This window comes from Chelonia mydas, chromosome 7 (assembly GCF_015237465.2).
Source record: "Chelonia mydas isolate rCheMyd1 chromosome 7, rCheMyd1.pri.v2, whole genome shotgun sequence".
Taxonomy (NCBI): Eukaryota; Metazoa; Chordata; order Testudines; family Cheloniidae; genus Chelonia; species Chelonia mydas.
The window spans coordinates 70,871,181-70,893,041 of NC_057853.1; the positions used below are offsets into that span (position 1 = coordinate 70,871,181).

At 40.8% G+C, this 21,861-nt stretch overlaps 1 protein-coding gene across 12 annotated transcripts in view; it reads right to left on the bottom strand.

The window, feature by feature from the left end:
- Positions 1-21,861, bottom strand: part of PARG (poly(ADP-ribose) glycohydrolase) — a 124,577-nt gene that overhangs the window by 97,809 nt on the left and 4,907 nt on the right. For 8 of the 12 annotated variants that reach the window (XR_005226169.2, XR_005226170.2, XM_027829470.3 and 5 more), the window contains 5 exons: positions 18,106-19,119; positions 13,416-13,602; positions 10,718-10,840; positions 8,745-8,828; positions 2,666-2,740 (listed from right to left, as the gene is read on the bottom strand). Coding sequence is in view for 10 of the 12 variants with exons in the window: in XM_027829470.3 (XP_027685271.1) it covers positions 2,666-2,740; positions 8,745-8,828; positions 10,718-10,840; positions 13,416-13,602; positions 18,106-19,119 (1,483 nt within the window). In the remaining 2 variants the exon portion in view is untranslated. The remainder of the gene's footprint in view (positions 1-2,665; positions 2,741-8,744; positions 8,829-10,717; positions 10,841-13,415; positions 13,603-18,105; positions 19,120-21,861) is intronic. The other 4 variants (XM_043552163.1, XM_037904476.2, XM_037904478.2 and 1 more) reach the window with 3 other exon arrangements.

Here is a 21,861-nt window from a genome sequence, read left to right on the forward strand (position 1 = left end):
AACATTGGGGATTGAAACAGGGGGATATTGGTCCTTTAAAGGGAAGAGGTCAGGTCATCTGTGACTGGTCAGTTGACCCCAGCTGAGCTTAAAGCAAGGCACATGGGCCATATATTTGGGTAGAGACAAAGACAGTGAAGGAGTCAGTCAGAAAAAGGGCAGCTGAGAGCTGCCAGAGACCAGGAGACCGTAGGAATTCCCTGAAGGAAGCTATAGGTTACTGGGGCAAGGCTGACAGGAGAGACGTAAGAGGGGTTTGATGACTGACCACTTAGGATGGAGAGCCAGGACTAATGGCTGAGAGCAGGAGAGGAAGTTGCCTGCTGACTTTAAAGCGGGAGAGCCACGGCCAGAAAGGGATGAATGCAAGAAAGCAGCAGAAGGGTTTGCCAGCTGACCTCCCCAAGGGCCAGGGCCAGGGCCAAAGAGCTGGAGAGGGATGAAGACAAGAAACAGAGCAGAGGGAGCTGCCGGCTGACTCTCAAGCTGGAGTTGAGGGCCAGAAAGGGCTGATAGGAAATAAGCAGCAGAGGAGCTTACCTTATGGCCTGTCTGAAATGAGCGGTTAATGGAACAGGGGAAGTCATGGATTGCTTCCTGGATGAGGATGAACTTCCAGCAGAGAAGCGTTGTAGGGGGAAGATGGATGTGTGTTCTCCACTGGGAAGAACAGGGTTGCATCCCTGCTGGAAGGACAGGGATAGCTGTCCTGGCAGAAGGTCAGTAGAAGACTAATGAAAAACCCAGGTGTGGTAGAATACACTAGAGTGTGGTATGTCCCAAATTAATGGACTACAAGTCATGGAATTTTTAAAGAACTACATACACTGTGGGCAAGTAATACATTATGTTTTAAGCCTTCTGTTATGGACTAAATTGCACTAGATTTGGTAATAAACTGGCCCCAATGGGGATATTAGTGAGTAAAGAAAACTAGTACAGAGTTGCAGGTGACTCTAAAGGAGGGAAATTAAGGCCAGTAGGCCTGTTTTGCCACAACCTGCTGCTGGAGGGTAGCCCCAGCAGGGTCGCCCTACGACAGGGGTTTTCCCACCCCTTTTTTATAAGTTGTTACATTTATTGAAATATTATATTGTTTGACAATATTATAGGGAGCATCTTCAACAGACCAGATTAATTTCTGGTGGTGCAGCCAAGGTTGCAAGCCCTGAGTGGTGGAAAGCACACCAGGAGCAAGGATGCAAAAAAATACCCACAACCACTGCTAAGCTAGTGGCATGAAAGCTAGCCAATGCAGCCCCAAAAGAAGATGAACTAGGACTAGGAGGGGGCAGCTCCAGAGAGGCCTGAAGACAGACTGATTCAGCACCTCTTCAAGACAATCTTGACAAGGAGGGCTCCCTATGAACCCATAAGCAGTTTTTACAGCTGCTCTTCTGCAGCAGTGCCACCGCCATGTTGTCCCAGAACCAAATCCCACTCCAATCCAGCTGTCCCTATGAGCATAAGAGAGGTATTGCAAAGAACAGCCTGCTTTCCCACATGGATCAAGTTGACCAAACGTTTTTACATGTACGTACTGTATGAACTTACAAAAAGGCAAACACATGAATTATGAAGAAAACTACTAAACTCCAATTGTTTAAATGTACAGCTACTTTTGGATACTTATTGTTTCTCCTATGAAATTTTTGCTTCTGTAAAAATTGGTCAACAAAAGAAAATACATTTTCTTCTATATTTTATAGTAAAGCAGGCATATTTCAAATTTTCTGGCATATCTTTGTAATGGACTACCAAAAACTTCCCAACAAGTCCATACCATATTAAAAATTCTCCTTTATAAAACATTTATTTTGACTATAACATTCAATACAAATCAAATTCAATTTCAACCATACCTGAATTACCTACTGGAGAAGCCCCCAGCTGGAGACTCATCCATAATTTTTATCACCAAAACAAAGGCAGTCTTGTGTATTTTCCAAATACATTTCTTTCTCTCCTTCCAACTCAGAATCTGTGTCTTTTTTGGAGCTCTTAAACTCAAGATACAAACCCTTTCTTTATAGTCTATTTAAGTTCTTGTACTGCCTTCATCAACATGGCATCTGAGCACTTTGCAGAAGTGCATTAAGCAATGTTACTAGCATCTGTCACCTGTAGCTCTCTTCCCCCATCCTCTTGCCAGGGGGAAAGTTTGAAGAGAGAGCAATTGCCCCATCTTCACAAGGGTTTGTCTAAAGTTTGAAATCAAGACCTCCCGTACCTTAAAAGAAAAATATACTGCTAGACTTACAACCAGTCTCTGTGTCAGGGAATGAAACTGGGGAGAAACATAAAAATAAGTTTCTTTTTAGATAATGTTTCTTTAGAAAAACACAATAGAGTTTACTAACAAATCTGGCAGCACAGCAGGATGATCACAGATTTTTTCCTGGAAGCAAACGGTTCAGGAATGCTCTAAAACTTCTGAGCTAGTCATGCAAAATCTAGAATGAAGCAAATGCCTCGTATGCACTAACCACTGTAGCTACCATGGCCAACCAAAGTATTACATTTGGGCCAGTTATAGAAATGTACAGCTCGTGACTCTTGTTAGAAGGGAAAATGAAAAAAAAGTAACACAAGATATACAGTAAATATAGCCAGAATTCATTGAATTATCTTTTACATTTTCAGTTTTGAAGTAAACTTTCTTTACCTTATCACAGAAGTCAGTAAGAGCAGTAAAGTCCCACTTCTTGGCATAAGCAACATTATATCTCAATATAGCCTCCTATGGGGGAAAAAACACACATACTGGAATAATAAATACATATTCTTGGCTGGCATATGACAATTCACTGAAGTTTATCTTTTTGAAGAAACAGCACCATCTACTGGCAGAAAAGTATCTTAACACACAACAAACTTGCTATCTTGGGGCCTCACCTGAAGGCTTTATATAGACAAAAAACTCCCCTTGTAGTTCTCAGGAGCTTTTGCATGTGTAGGGCACTGGAGAATCAAAAGCATAGCAAGGTTAAGCAGAACAATTAAAAACAGAGAAACAAGGACCAGGCCTAAACATAATCTTTCCAAAAATAATTTCAAGAAAAACTGACTTAGTTCTTAATTTACTCTTTGTGTGTGTGTATTTGACTTTATGATTTCTTTTTGTCTAATTTAAACTCACTTTTTGTTTTTGTTTTTTTAAACAAAGAACAACATTTCTAAAATATCAATTTTACACTGCTTCAAGAAATTAGTCAGCCTCAAAACACACGCTAGGAATTGTTGACAAAAAATAATTTAATAGTTACTATGTCATTCATGAAACATAAAAATTGAGCATTTTCTTTAGTCATCACAGGGCATAGAGGCTTTTTTTTTTTTTAATTGTTTTTTAAAAAAGGTTTAAAGCCTTTCCAGCAGCCTCATTTCTTGTGAAATAGAAATAGAAGCAGGAATTCCTGACAGCCCTGAGCTCCAACAGATTGATGTGGAGATTAGTTTTCTCAGCTGTCCATTTGCCCTGAGGCATGAGAGCATTGAGATGAGTTCCCCATCCCAATAGCGATGCATTGGTCGTTAAAGTCAGTGATGTAATTGGGCGACAGAAGAAAATGTCCATGAAGATGTTGAATTGATCTTTCCACCAATCCAGGGAGTTCCTCACTTATAGAGGAACAGTCACCTGTCTGTCCAAGGTGTTTCTGACTGGAGAATATGTCATTCTGAGCCAACCTTGAAAACAGAGCAAGGGCCAGGAGGCTGGAAGACAGCACTGCTTCATAGGAATGGCCCTTGGAAGACCAGGATTGGCTCCTGTCAGAGGTAAACAGCCACTACCACCACGACCTTGCAGAACAGCCTTGGGACAGAGGAGATACTGAAGGGAAGTACTCTGGAAATGATCCTGGTCTACAGTGAATCATAAATATTTCCTGTGTGAAGGGTGTATCATTATATGGAAACAGGCATCTTGTAGGTCGAGAGCTGAAAACCAATCCCCCTTCTCTAGTGAAGTAATTATAGCTGCCAGAATCGCCATCCTGAACTTCTGAGGCTTTACAAACTTGTTCAGAACTCTTAGATCAAAGATCAGTCTCTGCCCTCCATCCTTCTTTCATATGAGGAAATACTTTGAGTAAAACCTCTTGCCCCTCTGAGGGGCAAGGACTGGCTCTGTTGCTTCTGAACAGAGGAGTTCACCTTCCATCTTAATACAACCTCATGAAAGGGGTCCCTAAAGAGGAATGGGGAAGAGGAATTGAAAGGAGGGAGTGACGTACAATGGATGATATAGTGTGATGTTGTAATCTCTATAACCCACTTGTCTGTAGTAATTCACCTCCAGGCATACTGGAAATCAGAAAGGCAGTCCCCAAAGAGAGGGTGGAGGGCAAACAGTTGCAGCTGTAAAACCAGAGATGCAGAAGGATCCCAACTCTCAACCAGCCTCTCAAAACTGCTGCTTAGGAGATGGTTGAGTGGTCATGGAGGGCAGGTGGGCTGTCCTTTTTCTCTGAAACTTATGTCTTTTCCTGCGGCGTTCAGTGGACCTATGGAATCCAGAGAACTGATCAGGACGTGATCTCCAGTCAGCTTGTGACCTACTAAACTATCTCTTATTAGTAGGTGTATATATGCCCAGGGAACATAAAGTAGCTCCAGAGTCCTTCAGTGTATGCAAAGACTCATCTGTTGTCCCCAAGAAAAGCCTACAACCACTGAAAGGGAGGGCCTCAACAGTTTTCAGTACTTCTCTTGGAAATCCCAAGAGCTGGAGCCATCATGCCCTGCGCATAACTACCACCATGGAGATGGACCTGGCAGCACTGTCCACAGCAACTAAGGATGTTTGAAGAGCAGTCCTGGCCAATAATTGCCCCTTTGAAATGGACTGGAATTGCTCCCCATGTTCCTATCCCAGGTGTTCAATAAAAGCCATCAATTTATTATAGTTTCTGAAATGGATTGTTTAATAGTTCATGATCCTGAACTGCAGGATTGCTGATGAATAGGACTTCTGTCCAAAAAGATCAAGTCTCTTATGGTCCTTGTCATGTGGAACAGAAATGGAGAAGTGCTGCCTGCCCTACTTGTTTACTGCATCCACTACTAGGGAGTTTGGTGGAGGGTGGGAGAACAAGAAATCAGAGTCCTTAGGGGAAATATAATATTTTTTGTCTGCCCTTTTACACATGGGTGGAATAGTAGAAGATGTTTGCCATAGAGTCTTAGCGGGATCCAGAAGTGCCTCACTGACAGATAATGCCACCTGGAGGGTGTTGTTGACAGTAGAATATCTAACAGCTTATGACGTGTTGTGAATCCCCGACCTCTTCAAGTGGAATTTGAAGAGTGTCAGCTACCTTCTTTATGAGGTCTTCAAATTGCTGAAAATCACTGGCCCTGGAAGATGGTGGAGGCAAAACTGCTTCGCCTGGAGAAGAGGATGAAATTGGTGTTTGAGGGTGATTTCTTCATCTGCCCTGGGCTCCTGTTCCTAAAAAGTGTCTCTTCCTGGGGTGAGGAGGGTATGGGGTGGCTGGTTGAGGAGGAGAGGACTGAACAACCCTACTCTTGTGTCTAGAGAATTGCTGTCAGTAAGCAGCCCAGGGATCCTAGTATGCCCACTGAGGGGGCCCATACAGGAGTGGGGGTGGCATAGAGGGTTAGTTCCACCACCCTTGATGATGGTTACACTCTTCCCTATGACTGTCAAAGAATGGGTTCCTGACAGGCTATGTTGGGGAACTCTGGACTCAAATAGAAGACCCCTTCATCCTCCTCAACACTGTCCGATGGAGGAGCATAGAAAAGGATGGGGAATCCTGAGGTACAGGGGGACTACAGCAGTCTGGAGACCGAGGTCTCAGTACTGAGAGACACTCAGTACTGATGAGGAACTGGGATTCTGGCTCATATGTTATGGATAGGGCCCTACCAAATTCACAGTCCATTTTGGTCAATTTCATGGTCATAGGATTTTAAAAATCATAAATTTCACAATTTCAAGCTATTTAAATCTGAAATTTCACAGTGTTGTAATTGTAGGGATCCTGACCCAAAAAGGAGTTGGGAGGGGGGGTTGCCAGGGGGTTGGAGGGGGTACTGCTACCCTTACTTCCCCACTTCTGCAGGTGGCAGCACTGCCTTCAGAGCTGGGCAGGTGGAGAGCAGCGGCTGCTGGCCGGGAGCCTAGCTTTGAAAGCAGAGCCGCCGCCATCAGCAGCGCAGAAGTAAGGCTGGCATGGCATTGCCACACTTACTCCTGTGCTGCTGCCTGCAGAGCTGGGCCCTCAGTCGGCAGCCGCCACTCTCCGGTCACCCAGATCTGAAGGCAGCAGTGCAGAAGCAAGGATGGCAAAAGCATGACCCCCCTAAAATAACCTTGCGACACCCTGCAACTTTCTTTTGGGTCAGGACCCCCAATTTGAGAAACCCTGGTCTCCCACATGAAATCTGTATCATAGAAGGTAAAAGCACACAAAAGGCCAGAGACCATGGCAGGAGACCAGATTTCACGGTCCATGACGCGTTTTTCATGGTCGTGAATTTGGTAGGGCCCTAGTTATGGACAAGTCCCTCACATATCTGAACTCTTGAGGTACCGAGTAGGGAAGCTGTACCAATGTGGTAGCTATGGACATGGTAGCCAAAGCTGACGGTATCACCGATGGCAGGCATACCAGCGTAGACACTAATGGAGTCTGGCACCATTGCTTCCTCAGTACCGAGGGTGCCAAATGGGTAGGTGCCGACATGGGCCTGGAACTGACAGTACCGGAGAACAGTGTTTATGCTTTCTCTCCTTCTCCCTGTCAGAGCCATGTCTCTCCCTCGAGCTCCAGGGCTTTCTGGCTCCACCAGTACCAGATGAGGAGTCCTTCTACTCAATGGTACCAAGCCAAGAGGTCAAGGCATTGGAGACTGTAGCTCTTCAAAGGGGACTGGGCTTTTCTGGAGCAGGCTCTTTCAGATGAGAGTCCAAGCTCCTTTTCTAGGAGCCCTTTCAGAAGCCTCCAACAACATTCACTTCTTAAGGGGAGCCTGTGCCAAGGTGGAAGGGGGGGGGGAGGGGGGGGGAGAAATCTCCTGACCTAACCCAGACACTGAAGTGAGCACTCAAACATTAACAGTCTGAGCTTAACCTTCTTGCTCTTCCTTGTCCTCAACTTGAGGAATAGGCAGAAATTGCACTCCCCCAAACAATGGATACACTTAGAGTGGCTATTGCTCACAGGTATAGCCTCTCAGAAGGAAAGGCAACATTTGAAGCCTGGAGAGCCAGGCATGTCCTGCCAGAAAGACAAGGCTCCCCAAGGAAAAAGAGAAGAGGGGGGAAAAAAACCAATCCTCTCACTACTAACACTCACTAAGTAACTAACTACTACTAACAATGACCTATGCTCACAAAACTTAAGCTATAAATATAATTTGAAATAACTGAGGCACGCTCAAGGAGTGCATGCTAGAGCTCCATCTGAGGCCAAGGCGCTAAAAAAGGAAATGAGGGCGGTTTTCCCAAGCATCCATCTATGGCTTCAGTGTCCAGCACAAGGAGGCATATGGCGCACATGAAGGCTGAACGAGTACTGTTACTGGAAAAATCTCCAAACAAGGGCCTGAGAAGCAAATGTGCAAGGAGGTATGTTTGGGGAAGTTACAGTGCAGCTTGCTGAGGAAAAGGCACTAGAGAAAATATTTATGAGAAATTAGAAGAATACCACTTATGTCTCTTGCTCATTTTCAGTATCTCCATTTACATCTGAAAACTGGTACACAAGGCCTGCTACTTTTGAGTGAAAAGCAGTTCAGAGTGTTAAAAATGCCATGGTGCTCAGTGAGGACTTAGAGTGGAATCTGCTCTTTGCTTGGTCCAAAATAGTGCAAATCTGGGGACCATCTTGGTACTCTGCATGTGTCCTCTGTTGAATGGAGTTTTGGAGAGGGCTGAAGATGTGCTTCCTACAACAATGAAGGGGAAGAAAGGAATTTTTGTAGGTAGCTGATGACATGTTGAAATGATTATTTAACGCTGCTGGCATTTTATTGTGTTATGGCATCTAGAGATTTGAACTAGCGTCTTTATGATTTAAATAAATACAAATAACCACATTAAAAAGAGAAACTGCCTGATATGTGTTTTGGACCTACCTCATACAAAACTAACCAGAAAATGAAGGAAGGCGCACACACACAAGCCAAATCTGACCTAAATTCTATTTTTTCCAGCTTTCTTCCACATTTGAATGGTCTAGCCTATTAAAACAATTAGATGGTAGGTTAAGATTCTGTATTCAAATTTCAAACCCATGAGCAGGTAGGATTGGTTTCTTTTTAAATTGCTAAATCAACAGTTCCTTTAAAAAGGAAAAACAAACAAAAAACAAAAAGTGACTTAAGGATAATGCTGTTAGGCATTTATTGTGTTTAACCAGGCAGTGAGGAAAATAGCTCTGCTACTACACTACATAAAGGGATACCATCATTTAAAAAAAAATATATCACATTCCTGCCTGCTATGTTTCTTTAAACTAATGTTATCAAACACACCTAAGGGAACAAAGTGATTAGAGAAAAAATATCTGTTTTTCCAGTATCTACTTTGTGCATTTGACAGCACATTTTGCAGAATGAGTTTCACATTTCCCACTGTATGGTCACTTTCTTCAGTTGTTTATGTGGGTCCATTCATCAGCAGAGAAAAAAAGAAAAGAAAACTAGGATTGGCAAAGGCACTCCTAGACAGATATAGGACCATTGACTTTATTTTAGATTGCTGGCCTTACCTTCAAATCATGTGAGCTGGTGAACTTGTTAAGTAGTGCAGTCTGGATTAGCTCCCATCGGCTTCCAGCAGTCCTATCACCATTCTTTAAAAAATAAAATAAAAAACATGAACAAAGCAAAGGAAACACTTCAGCTAATAAAACTGTATTTGACCACCCAAGCCAAAAAGCACATAGCAGTAAAATATTCAGTGTCATTGGCAGTATACCACAGTACAATTGTAGAGGGGAGAAAAGGAAAAGGGGTTCTCTATTTGCCTACTTTTAGAAAGAACTATGCTTTGAGCACTTGCGTAATTTGCTAATTAATGTCTCAAATCACACTGCATTTTGCTTTAAATTTTTTTTTTTTTAAATTGGGACATTTGTTAAACGATATATAACGTGCTCTCCTTCATACTGACCACACTGTTAGTCTTTTCTATACTACCCCCTCAGCCATAAATAATGCATTAATGGACCTTAATGCAGGAAATGGTTGACCAAAACATTATTAAAGGAGACCATTGTTGGAAGAAGTGAGCTTAATAGCTGAAGACCCTCCACCAGAAACAGTCTGCCTCTAGACCCAAAGGTCGCACATCCATGAACAGTTGGCAAAAGTGCCTCATATATCCTCTCAACCACCAAAATGGTAAAGTGGCAAAGAGAAAGTCCCTAAATGAGCCAAGTCCCAAATCACGTAGGGCTTTACAGATTACAAACACCACCATCAATCACACCCAGAATCAGAAGGAAAGCCAATACAATTCACAAAAACAGAGGTATTCTATGCTCATTATACTAGGCAAGGAAAGATGATATCATCAAAGCACTAGGAGACGAAATTGCTAGCGAAGATCTGGACCATCTGGAAACGGAGGTGAGAAATGGGAGGGTTATAATTAGCAAGGTGAGAGATATGACCAAGACTTGAACAAGAGTTTCAGCAGTAAGGATAAAGTGGATATTTGATTATGACATAATATGGCTAGAGTTATAAAATCCCCCAAAATCTCCTTTCACACTCAGAATATTAATTCAACAATTCATACTTCAAAAGCAGTCATTTTTTCTAGTATAGATGGGGGATTAAGGTACAGAAAGTCTGGCTCATTCTTCCACATACTTAAATTAAGGCCACATGCCTAAAGAGAGAAAAAGATACTTGGAAAAACTCCAATGCTTACTCTGTGCAAACACAGGCAATTTTCATGAGGCTGGTATGAGGGGGCTGGGCAAGATAGTTTACCTCTTCAGAGTCATGCTAATGGTCTTGTCTAAGTGGTGCCATAGGGTTTTCATGAATCCTTTTCCTATGAAGCACCAATTCATTAGTTATTAATTTTTCTGCTGCAGCAAAAAATACCAAAGCGGAGAAAGTCAAAAAGCCTTTAGGCTATAGACATGTGTGACAGCTGTCAAGAGGCAATATAATTTGGTCTTCACACAGGTCCATCTCCAAAAATTTGTTAACCTATAACTAAGGGATCTTTCAATCACAAGTCTCCCAAGTGGTAACAGGATACTCGTATCAAAAAATCTTTAACCTAGCAAGACTAGGCCATTTGTGGTTTAGCCAGTAACATAATAAAGAAGATACACTTGAAAACTATGAACACATGTACACTGAGTGACAAACTATAACCGAACCAATCTCATTCTGCAAGGTGAATGGTCATCCCCAATAGGATTGGGGGTGGGGGGGGGAAGGCTCTCCTTTTTTCCATGCCCAACCTGCCCCTCAGCCTTTTTCCCTACCATGTATACTATTCATCACACAGATGGCTAAATGAATTATTGGCTGGCAGAAGAGTTCTCTTCTTCTGTCTGAAGCTTAGCTACCAGACCAGATAGACCAGTGTTCTGGTTCAGTATGGCAAACTGAACATCAACTGTAGTAGAAGGCAGGGTCACAACTCCTTACCATATCTGTCTCACTTTTATTGCCCAAACTTTCATTCATATTTGTAAGGAAATTTTTTTTATCTTACCTCATCCTCTACAGGGTATAAGTTTTGTTCTGAACAAGGCATTTTAACATGTTTATTATCCCACAAATCTTTATAATGAGTTGGAAAAGGTTTGGGCATCTCTTCTTCCCTCAATAGATCTACCTGCAACAAAGAATAGAAAGAAAATTCATGCTATGCAAAGTGCTTGTGAAAGCTATCTAAACAATAAGAAACAGAAATCCTCATGAAAAGTGAGTACACAGCCAAATTTTGGCCACAAATCCTTTTCCACACGTTCCATCAAGTTTAACAGCAACTATACCCAAACATCTAAGAGCAGGCATTGACCCATATTATATAGTCTTAGACATAACTCTGGTTACATGTACACTACCGCTGTAAGTCAACCTAAGTTACACAACTCCAGCTAGTGAATAACATAGCTGGAGTTGACATAGCTTAGGTCGACTTACTGCGGTGTCTACACCGTGCTGGGTCGATGGGAGACATTCTTCCATCAACTTACCTTGCTCTTCTTGTTCCCAGTGGAGTACCAGGGTCGATCGGAGAGTGCTCTGCCGTCAATTTAGCAGGTCCTTCACTAGACCCGTTAAATCGACTAGCGGTGCATCAATCCAGCAGTAGTGTAGACATGGCCTCAGACACACACGTTTGTGTAACACTGCTCCTCCCTGGGCTTTCTGTGAGGATTGAACCCAGGACCTCTGGATCTAAAACAGAGTGCAGCTACTGCTTGAGCTAAAGCACCTGGTCAAATAGGTCAGCAGTAGTAGACTCAAACTTCTGTATGCAGTCTAGCCACCAGAAGGGGACAAAAAGCCACAGTGTGCTGGTGTGGGTTACACTTGTTTTCAGTCTAAGACACTAGGATATTATAGTAAGAAAACAATCATTTTGGTGGAGAAGACACTTTCATTACAAATTGATCATTTTCAGGTATTTACATAACATTTTCTGAAATTATTTCTTTTTGGGTTGGAGGAGCATACTTCCCCTTTTAAGAGGCAGACTTGAGCCTACAACCAAGACAGCCTGGGTGTAATAAAGGAGGCCCCCTGCCCAACTTAGGGCTTGGTAATTTAAACAGGAACAGGAAACTGAGCAGGAGGAATGGGTCTAGAAGCCCTCCAGGCTGCAAAGGACAGTAGTCTCTCCCTCACGCTCCAGAGGGCTAGCCTAACCCAGCTAGAGGATTTCTTTGTGGACTTTTAGTTTGGAAATTCTGAAACAGGGTCATCCGATAAGGGCCTATGAACTGCTGTTACAACTGCTCCTTCCCTAAGACCTTATTAAAGGGGATATACATTATGCTGTTTCAGCTTACCCTTGCAGGGATTCTTTACAGTGGATTTACTGATAGATACAGTCGGAAACATTGAGGCTGGGTGTGTCTGCTGCACATACCTGGCCACAAGGGGCACACAGGGAAAGCACACACCTTTTACAGGTGAAAAGCTATTCATTTTTATACACAGCCCAAAAGTGGATTAAAAAAAAAATTGTACAATTTATTTTGGCCTCTTTTGAGCCATTAGAATGCAGAAAATTATTTTTTCATGCTTTTACAAAATGTATTATATGCAGTTCTGCTTTCTAATAACTCAAACATGGATATATTTTAAAAACTCCAGACATAGCACATTTGTAATTCTCAGTGTGATATTACTGGGTGAGCTTCTATGGCCTGTGTTATGCAGGAGGTCAGACTATACGATCATAATGGTTCCTTCTAGCCTAACATTCTAAGAAAAAGTGTCATCATTTTAGTGCACTTTGAAATAAATGTAATATATGCAATCATTCCAATGTCTGATCACCTGCTAGGGTTTTTTTCCCCTCTAAAAATAAAGAATACTGAAAGCTATTCTAAGCCAATATGGCTGGAAATTTATATACAGAAAAGTCACAATTATGGTTCCAAATGTAGCCATAATTATGTGTATGGACAACACACACTATTATTGCACATGGTGATAACTAGTTGTGGATACAGTGGGATATATATTTAAAATTCCTGACTTTTCTGATAGTAAATTCTATTTATAACATTGCATTAACAGTTGAACACCTTATAGACCACATGCCTTTTAAGCAACATGTAAGTCAAATAAATGTCAATTTATTGAGAATGAATGCGATTTTCTTTACCTGTGCTTTGTGACATCCTGCCAGTTTATCATATATTTCACTTTAACAATTATTTTACTGTACATTATTTCAAAGAGAGAGAGAGAGAGAAAGAGACAGACAGACACACATATATATGTGCTAGGTTAGTATTGGATGCAAGGCTAAGATTCCTTTATACTCCTCTTCACTCGTTCACTTTTATACCTTGAATCCAAAATGGAGAAATTTTGAAAAGAGAAAACATTGACCAATTCTGGATACAGACATACATCCTGCAGTTCCCAGAACCTGGAAGTCAAATGGGGAGGCACAAACCTATCTAAAATAAAAGTTTGTCCCATAAGGGCCAGAGTCAAAATCTTAATCATGTTTCTGCACCCCTACTCAACCAAACTGTAAGACCTCTGTATCACAGAAGGCAAGGCATCTTTAAGCATATTAGATACTCTAGCTAGCTTTCCATGAGAAGTCAAAAGTTTCCACAACCAGGTAAAGCTGCAAAACTGATAAATGGCAGGATATCAGTCTTATGCCATCAATTTAATAAGAAGGTTGTGTTTTCAAATAATATTTTGAATTATCATACTCTGATGGTCACTGTGTGATTGGTTGATGGTCTCAAATGAGGAAGACGAGCCCCACACACAGGCATTCTCCTCATCTCTTCAATAGGTGTCCCAAACCATTTCTTATTAGTGGGAAGTGAAGGTGGGATATATTTAGGAATCTTCCTTCCCGGCCTTTGGTGTTTGAATTCACAAGGTTCTTTTCTGCTGTTAAAATAAAAAGAATATATTGAAGCACATCTTATTTACAATGGAAAACTCTATAGCTAAATGTCTGTATTAACATTAGATTTCAAACTAAATTTATGTCACTTAAGCAGTTTCTTTTCTAAAATACTTTTTAACAGCATCCAAAACACAGCAAAAGCTGAATCCAGAAACACCTTGTTTTCAGCAACATGCACAGTTTTCCATAGTGTTTTGTTGCATATTCAACAGCAGAAAAGCCATCCTCAAAACTGCTCCAAATATTGTAAACTTTATGGAATGGAACACAATCCTTAGCCAGGGGCATTGGTCCCATTATGGTCCCCATTAACAGGAGTCTAAGTATCAGTTTAATCATTAACTTTACATGTTCAATGCAATATTCTATTTATACATGATGAAAAGTGCTTTTACCATATGAACCCATCAGGACACTGTATTGGACAACAGCTTTCTCAAGATGACATTTACCTGTACCACCAGCTCCCCAGACACTACCAGGGGTATGGAACACATTGACTCCTAAGTCAATAGTTTGAACAGCCTTTGTATTTGTATTTGTCCTCAAACAGCAGCAAAACAGTTCCAGTGTATTCCACCTGTGTACTAAGGCTTAAGCAGACACTGTAGAGACCTGGCACAAATCATCAGTTGTAGAACTTCAGAGTGATTACAGATCTCAGTTTAACAGACAAGCAACATCCTATCTGAATACCAAAAAAAGGTTTATCAAGGTGGAAGCACAGACTGAGTGTTCAATCAGAAGTAGAGATGCATATTCAGAAGTGCTTGAGCATTCACAGCTGCCATTAAAATTAATGGGAGCTACAAATGCTCTTACACATTTCAAAATCCAGCTTTGCCTTTCACCTTATGTAGGTAATGATTTACACCCACTTTGCACGTGCATAAGTGACTACACAAAACGTAGGGCAATAGTGAATTGGGCCTAACACACAAGGAAAGATTATAGAAACAAGCCCAAACTTTGTTCTCTGTTACACTGGCATTACTTCAGACTTACACAGGTAATTTAGAGCAATAATTTGACTCAATTTCTTGAAGCTGGCAGGGGCTAAACTAACCAAAGAGTCTCCAGAAACAAGACTGATTTTGGTGAACACTTCATTATTTATTAACTCATTGCCCAAAAGTCTGCTCAGTGCCCAACAGATACAAGAGATAGCATCCTGAAGCTTTGTTTGAATCTAGATTTACTAAAACTATAATAAATATATATATATATATATATAATATATATACACATTAACTTGTGAGGAAATTCCCCTTGTGCAAGACTCATTTGTTACAGTAAGGTGAGCATCTCTACCAGACTATACAATGAAATACAGACTATCCAGAGGTCTCTGTGCTAATCTATTTCATATAAAACCAACAGTTGTAATGGATGGGTGGCAATTCATTCCATGGTCTCATTAAAATCTGGTGTACTCATTCATTATCAGCCACTAAGGCAAAAAAAATTTTTAAAAAATCCCAATTTGAACTTTCTTCAGAAGTCAAAAGATCTGCATAACAATTTTGACAAACTATATTACTAATTTCTTCTGTTAGATTAGACCTCCAAGAAATTAACTAGCTCTGTTTATCAGATTTTAGCCAAGAAAATTGCTACAGATAAGCAAATGCCACCTGAAGAATGGATTTCTATTATCTAGTAACTTGAATCAAAGATGAAGTACAGAAAATTTCAGAAGTTTGAGAAAGTCCTGAAAAGTAAGGGCATGTCTACACCAAGAGGTAGAGTAAAATAAAAACTGGGACTCAACCTTAAGTACAATGTGCACCATGAAGTAGTGAAACTATAATAAAAGTGTGCACATAGTTTTAGATACATACTGAAGAGCCAAGGCAGAAAACAAAGTCTTGAATTATATTATTACTCAGTAAAAAAGTCAGAAGCTTCCAAGTATTCTGTTTCCACAGAATAGGCATAGCATACAATACTCTAGTGAAGCAAGGTTTCTGCTGCTTAAAAAATTAAAAAACTTACATTTCTACTTGCACAAGTGATTTTTTACCAATTGCTGCTCTTTGCTATTGAGAACAGACGCAGTGCCACTGGCAGATGTAGCTTAATATCGAGCTAAAATACAGTATGTCATATAGTCAAGCAAACAACACAACACAAATTGCTAGTATGTCCACTTTATTACTCAGAATTTACACTGGTGAAACTGAAATCGGAATCTGGTCCAAATTCATTCACTGTCCTCTATGATCTAATTTAACAAAAAGATTTTGTACACTGTATTGAAAGGGATCTGTTCTTCCCTCAACTCCATTAATGCCAATGGGAGTTACCTGCACTTGTTAAGGAGAAACAGACTCTTTAGAACAGAGGTGGGCAAACTACGGCCCGCGGGACTGTCCTGCCTGGCCCCATAGCTCCTGGCCACGGAGGCTACTGCCAGCCCCTCCCCCGCAGCCACGCCGCCGCGCGGGGAGCACTCTGGTGCGCCACTCCTGCCAGGCAGAGCAGCTTGCACCCACCCACCTCCCAGGCTTTCTAATAAGCTAGTCCTGCCGCTCTGAGCAGCATAGTAAGGGGGCGGGGAGAGGGGGGTTGGATAAGGGGCAGGGAGTTCTGGGGGGCAGTCAGGGGACAGGGAGGAGGGGGCGGTTGGTTGGGGTGGAGGTTCGGGGTGGGGGGCGGTCAGGGGATGGGGAGGTTGGCTAGGGCGTGGGAGTCCCAGGGGGCTTGTCAGGATGCGGACAGGGGTCGGGGCAGTCAGGGGACAGGAGGGGGTTGTAGCGCTTAGTGGATTTTCCACGCCCCTGAGCAACACAGTTATATCAACGTAAGTTTGCAGTGTAGCCCAGGGCTTAGACAAGTTAGATGTCTTCAAGTCGGCTGGGCCTGAGGTAATACATCCTAGAATACTTAGGAATTGTCTGAAGAGATCTCTCAGCCATTAGTTATCATCTCTGAGAATTCGTGGAAGAGAGGAGAGATATCAGAGGACTGGAAAAGGGCAAATACAGTATCTATAAAAAGGGGAATAAGGACAACCCAGGGAATTATAGACCAGTCAGCTTAACTTGGTTGTCCAGAAAGACAATGGAGCAAATAATCAAACAATCAATTTGTAAGCACCTAGAACAAAATAAGGTAATAAGTAACAGTCAACATGGATTTGTCAAGAACAAATCATGTCAAACCAACCTAATAGTCTTCTGACAGGATAATAATGACATCTTGACTTTAGAAAGGCTTGTGATACTGTCTCACGTGACCTCTTCAAAAACAAGCTAGAGAAACCTATTATAAAGCATATGCACCTCTTTGGGGCAGCTTGTGTTTTTGCTGTATTTTTAGAGCACGTAGAATAATGGGATCTTGATCCATGACTAGGACGTCTATGCTTTATGGTAATACAAACAAAAACAAACAGCAAGCACCATCACCACTACATTTCCCAATTATGAATATCTTTCTCAAAGTTTTCTGGACTGAAATTTTCCATATTGGTCTCAACCCAAGGGTAAATATTTTGGTAAGTTTGAGCAAAACTAAGTCAGGTTTGTTTGTTTTTTAACTGAGTAATGTAAGCATTGAAAAAACAAATAAAAAAACAAAAAAACAAAAGCCCCTTTCTCCCATGTGTTCTGATTGAATTTTGTAGCTTCTGTCTTCTTTGCATTAGACGAATGCGGACACAAAAATCTAACTTATTTTTAATATAGATCATTGACAAAGGAACAATTGAAGTTTGAAGGAAATCATCTTGATCAATGGCTTAAATTCTTTACCCAAACACCTCAAAAATAGATTATCGGTGTATTTAAGGATTGGTCCACTGGATCTCTTTCAAAGCTAATAAAAGCTAATAAATTGTATTAGATTGTGTCACAGATCAGTAGGCCAGATTCATCCTTGCTATAAATCTATTGAATTCAATGGAATTACACTAGGAATTTAATTTGGTCCTATAATCATACTAATGCTTTAGAAAGAAAAATTCACTTGTATTCAAGCTCATATATGTAACATTCAGAAGTATTTCCACAATTCACAGTACTCGTTTGCCAAGATATATCAAAAGAAAATACATACCACCTCTTCATTTTAGAAGGATCTTACTATTACACAATTTACTAAACAATGAATAGTAAAGCTATTCTTTGTCAACGATGTCCTGTGCCACCATGTATTAAAATCTCATTATTCTAAACTATTTCTTAACAAGATATACAGAGAAGCCCTTTCAGTACTCTGGCTTTAGAAGGTCAGTATTAATTCCTGACCTTAATATTTCTTCTGTGTTCTACAAATGGCACAAGACAAGCTGTCATTGTGTAACCTTGAAAGAAGGTTATATAAACATTTTTTAACTCATCTGCTATTTTTAAATCAATGGTTTCTTCACTTTTATGTACAATTTTGCAAAACTGCTTAAAGGATAATAAAAGTCTACTGTGCTATTACTGAAGAGAAATATATTTAAAAGGGAAAGAAGGAAGAGGACAAACTAAGGTTACCTTTTCTCCTCTGTCCTGGGTATCCTCATGAAATGGGCAGTGATTTTCGAGTCCTTCTTCCCACAGTGTTTTGCACCTTTGCATTCTGATGAAAGAGCAGGAGAGATCCCATATGACTTTGTATGCAATTCATCCTCTTTGACAGAGTCACCCATCCCCTCAAAATGGAGGTTATATCGAGCACCTTCACAACACTTGGAAGAAAACGGTGACTTTCTCAACTCCGGGTCAGCATTCCCTCGCTGAAACCTGGAAGATTTGCTTGTAGCTTTTGATGTGTCAACATCCTCTTGCTCATCAAGAAATGGACTTGTTTCTTCATCAGCTTCTGAGCCCTGGCAGCTATTCTTAGAATTATCTACATCCATTGGTGACTCAGGTTCACTTTCTTTCTCAAAAGCATGTGAATCTCCTGAACTACTTTGATATTTGTTCAGTTTTGCTGTATCTCCAATATCAGATACACAGGTATCACTGCAAACATCTGAAAGTGGGCTTTCTGGAACTACATCCACCTCATCTTGCTCACTAGTCACACAGACTACATGGACAGGATTGCAGCTCTTTAGCTGCTGTGGATTACATGAAGTCACTTTTCCTTCTGTTTCACTGTCTTTTGATGGATGTTTTCTATTTGCCATCTTCACAGACCTGCCTGATGATAATTTCCTGTGAGTCCAATTGTCACTATTTTCTTCACTAACTCTGTGAACCTGCTTGCCAGTTTTGTGCATTTGATCAATATTGGCATTTTTAAACTGATCTCCAGACCAGGTCCCTTTGACAGGCTCTGTGTCTGATGGCTGATCTCTGCACGGCCCCTCTGCCTCCCATTTACACGGGTTTCCAGTCTGAGGCAGATTTACATGTTTTGTACTCGTTTCCACGGATTTTCTTGGATAGCTTTGCGGAAAAGTATTCTCCAGCTTTTTAACATCATGCTCACACAAGTTATCCTTTTTAACAGAAGTCATCTTGGGATCTGCTCCTGTGTTATTAGTTTTGCTCTGCAAACTGTGGAAGAAAAGATGTAAAAAGCTGGGTTTAATTGTTTCTTGTGAAATTCTTATTTGTAGATTTAAAGGCCAGAGGGACTACTACAACCATGTAAGACAAACCACAGAATTTTATCCCAGTAACACCAGCAGTAAAGTCCAATAACTTACAGCTAGAGTATATCTTTTAGAACAGGGGTAGCCAACCTGAGCCTGAGAAGGAGCCAGAATTCACCAGATACATTTCCAAAGAGCCACTGTAATGTGTCAGTAGCCACCCCATCAACATCCACCCCCCAGGTCCCAGAACCTCCCACCCACCAGCACTCCCACTGATCAGCGCCTCGCCGTCCCTCCCCACACCTCCCAATTAGCTGTTTCGCGGTATGCAGGAGGCTCTGGGGGGGAGAGAGAGGAGTGAGGGCATGGCAGGCTCAGGGGAGGAGGTGGGAAGGGGTGGAGTGGGGGCAGGGCCCGTGGCAGAGCCAGGGGTTGAGCAGTGAGCAACCCCCGGCACATTGGAAAGTTGGCACTTATAGCTCCGGCCCTGGAGTTGGTGCCTATACAAGGAGCAGCATATTAACTTCTGAAGAGCCACATGTGGGTCCGGAGCCAGAGGTTGGCCACCCCTGTTTTAGAAAGATAACACGTCTCCCTTTAAAGGTTCCAAGTGAGATGATGAATTAGTTACTTCTCTCAGTCATCTGTTCCAGTGGTTAATTATCCTCACAGTTAAAATGTTGCATCTTAGAAAAATTTAATTGGAAGTATCTTGTTATGCCTTTTCTGCCATCTTAAAGACCCTCCTAAATGAGGTCTCTTTTCTCTCAGTATAGGTAATTCGAGGCCACAATCAACTCATCTCTTAACCTTGTTTTTGATAATCTAAATACAATATGATTTAACTAGCTAAATTTAAGTCATGTTTCCCAGACCACAAATCATTTTTGTACCTTTTCTCTAAACACTCAGCAATTTTCCTACATACTTCTAAAAGTGTGGACACCAGAACGGGACATAGTAATTTAGTTGTTTTCTCACCAAATGTCGTATATACCTCTACTCCTACTCCACATACATTCAGTTTATACATTTATGTATAATAATTCTTGGATGTAGCAGTCCTAAACAGTCTGCAGTTTAATAAAAAATTATATTTACTAAATCTTTTATTATTTTACAACTAAGTCAGTTCTAGACTAAATATGACACTAAGATTGAACAGAGACATGATCTGCTGGTTAAATAACAGGCCTGTGAGTCAAAAGATTTAGTTTATATTCCCAGCATGCACCCAAGCAGCAGTGGGCAAGTCACTTCACCTTTCTGTGCCTACATATGCTCATCTGTAAATCTGTATAAAAATACATACCTACAGCGAAGAGATGCTGTAAAACTAAACAAATGTTTATAAAGCACTTTAAGATCTTCAAATAGAAGGTTCTATAATAGAATTGTCTATAAGTAACATATATCAAATGTTAGACAATACTTTGTTGGGTCTTTCCCTAATCTTTCATCATCTAAAAGATAAAAAAGGGAAATTACTGATTGTTACAGTTTATGACCTCTTTGACTAAACACATTTTGATAAGCTACTGAAAATCAGCAGCCAGCTCAATAAATGATAAGATTCTGCTGTTCTTAGAAGATACTATGGATGAATAAATGGATTACTTGTTGTGTACTATGAACTAAGCAATACAAATAAATAGGATAAATGACTCACTGCTCAAGACCTGACACTGAAAGTGCAGAAGCTACAAGAACACCAGTTACAACTAAAAAGAGTTTAGTGGCTTTCATCTTACAATATTCGCATCCACCTCCATTAATCTGTATACCTAGATCAGTTTCTCTACTCACTGATATTTCTGATTATATTACTGTCTACTTCTCAAGAAATACTGAAATGACACTGTCAACTTAAAAAAAAACCAACCTTCTATCTGAATTTTAAACAACGTATTGCTAAAAGTAACACCTATGCTGATTATAGTTGAAAGAGACTAGTGGGGGGAAAAACTTTGTTTTTGTTTATTTGACAGCATTTATATATATCCAATGTGTCAGTTTCCACTACAGAGAAAGTCAGGACCCCATCCTGCAAGCTTCCATGTGGGCACAGAACTCTACCTGGGTAGAACGGCTTGCAGAGACAGAATTTTCCCTCTTTGTGCAAGTCTTTAAAATAGGAGCAGAAGTCATAAAAATTGGCAGAAGGACTATGGAACAGGTATATGTACCATTCCTACTTTTTCATTATTTTTTATAGTGACTAGGTTTCAAGTTGACCATGTCCCTTTAAAGGCCTCACATTAGAGCCACAGCTAGAAAGGGAATTTGGAATAAAGATTCTCATTCCATTCACCTTTTTGTGTCAAGTATTTCACCACGTATGGCGCATGATATCACATAGCAATCTGAGGCCCTGTAATACCCAGGTACAACGGGCACCACTTAATCACTTTAATAGAATTTCCTTGCTTTTGCTGGTTATTTTATCATCATGGCTGTCAATTTTCTTTTCCAGTGCTTTTTTTTGGTTATTGTGAAAAATAAATCTGTTGACATGATAATTATGAGAATGGAACAGTTATTATTTTCTGCCGAAAAGATTGCCTAATATTACTTCATGCCAGATACCACATAAATTAAACCTTTGTGGGTTTAGTTATGTTTTAGATAGTATACTTAATAGCTTGTACCAGCAGAACGATGAAGATTGTACATCAAGTTTGCATTTATTTGTAATAGTGAT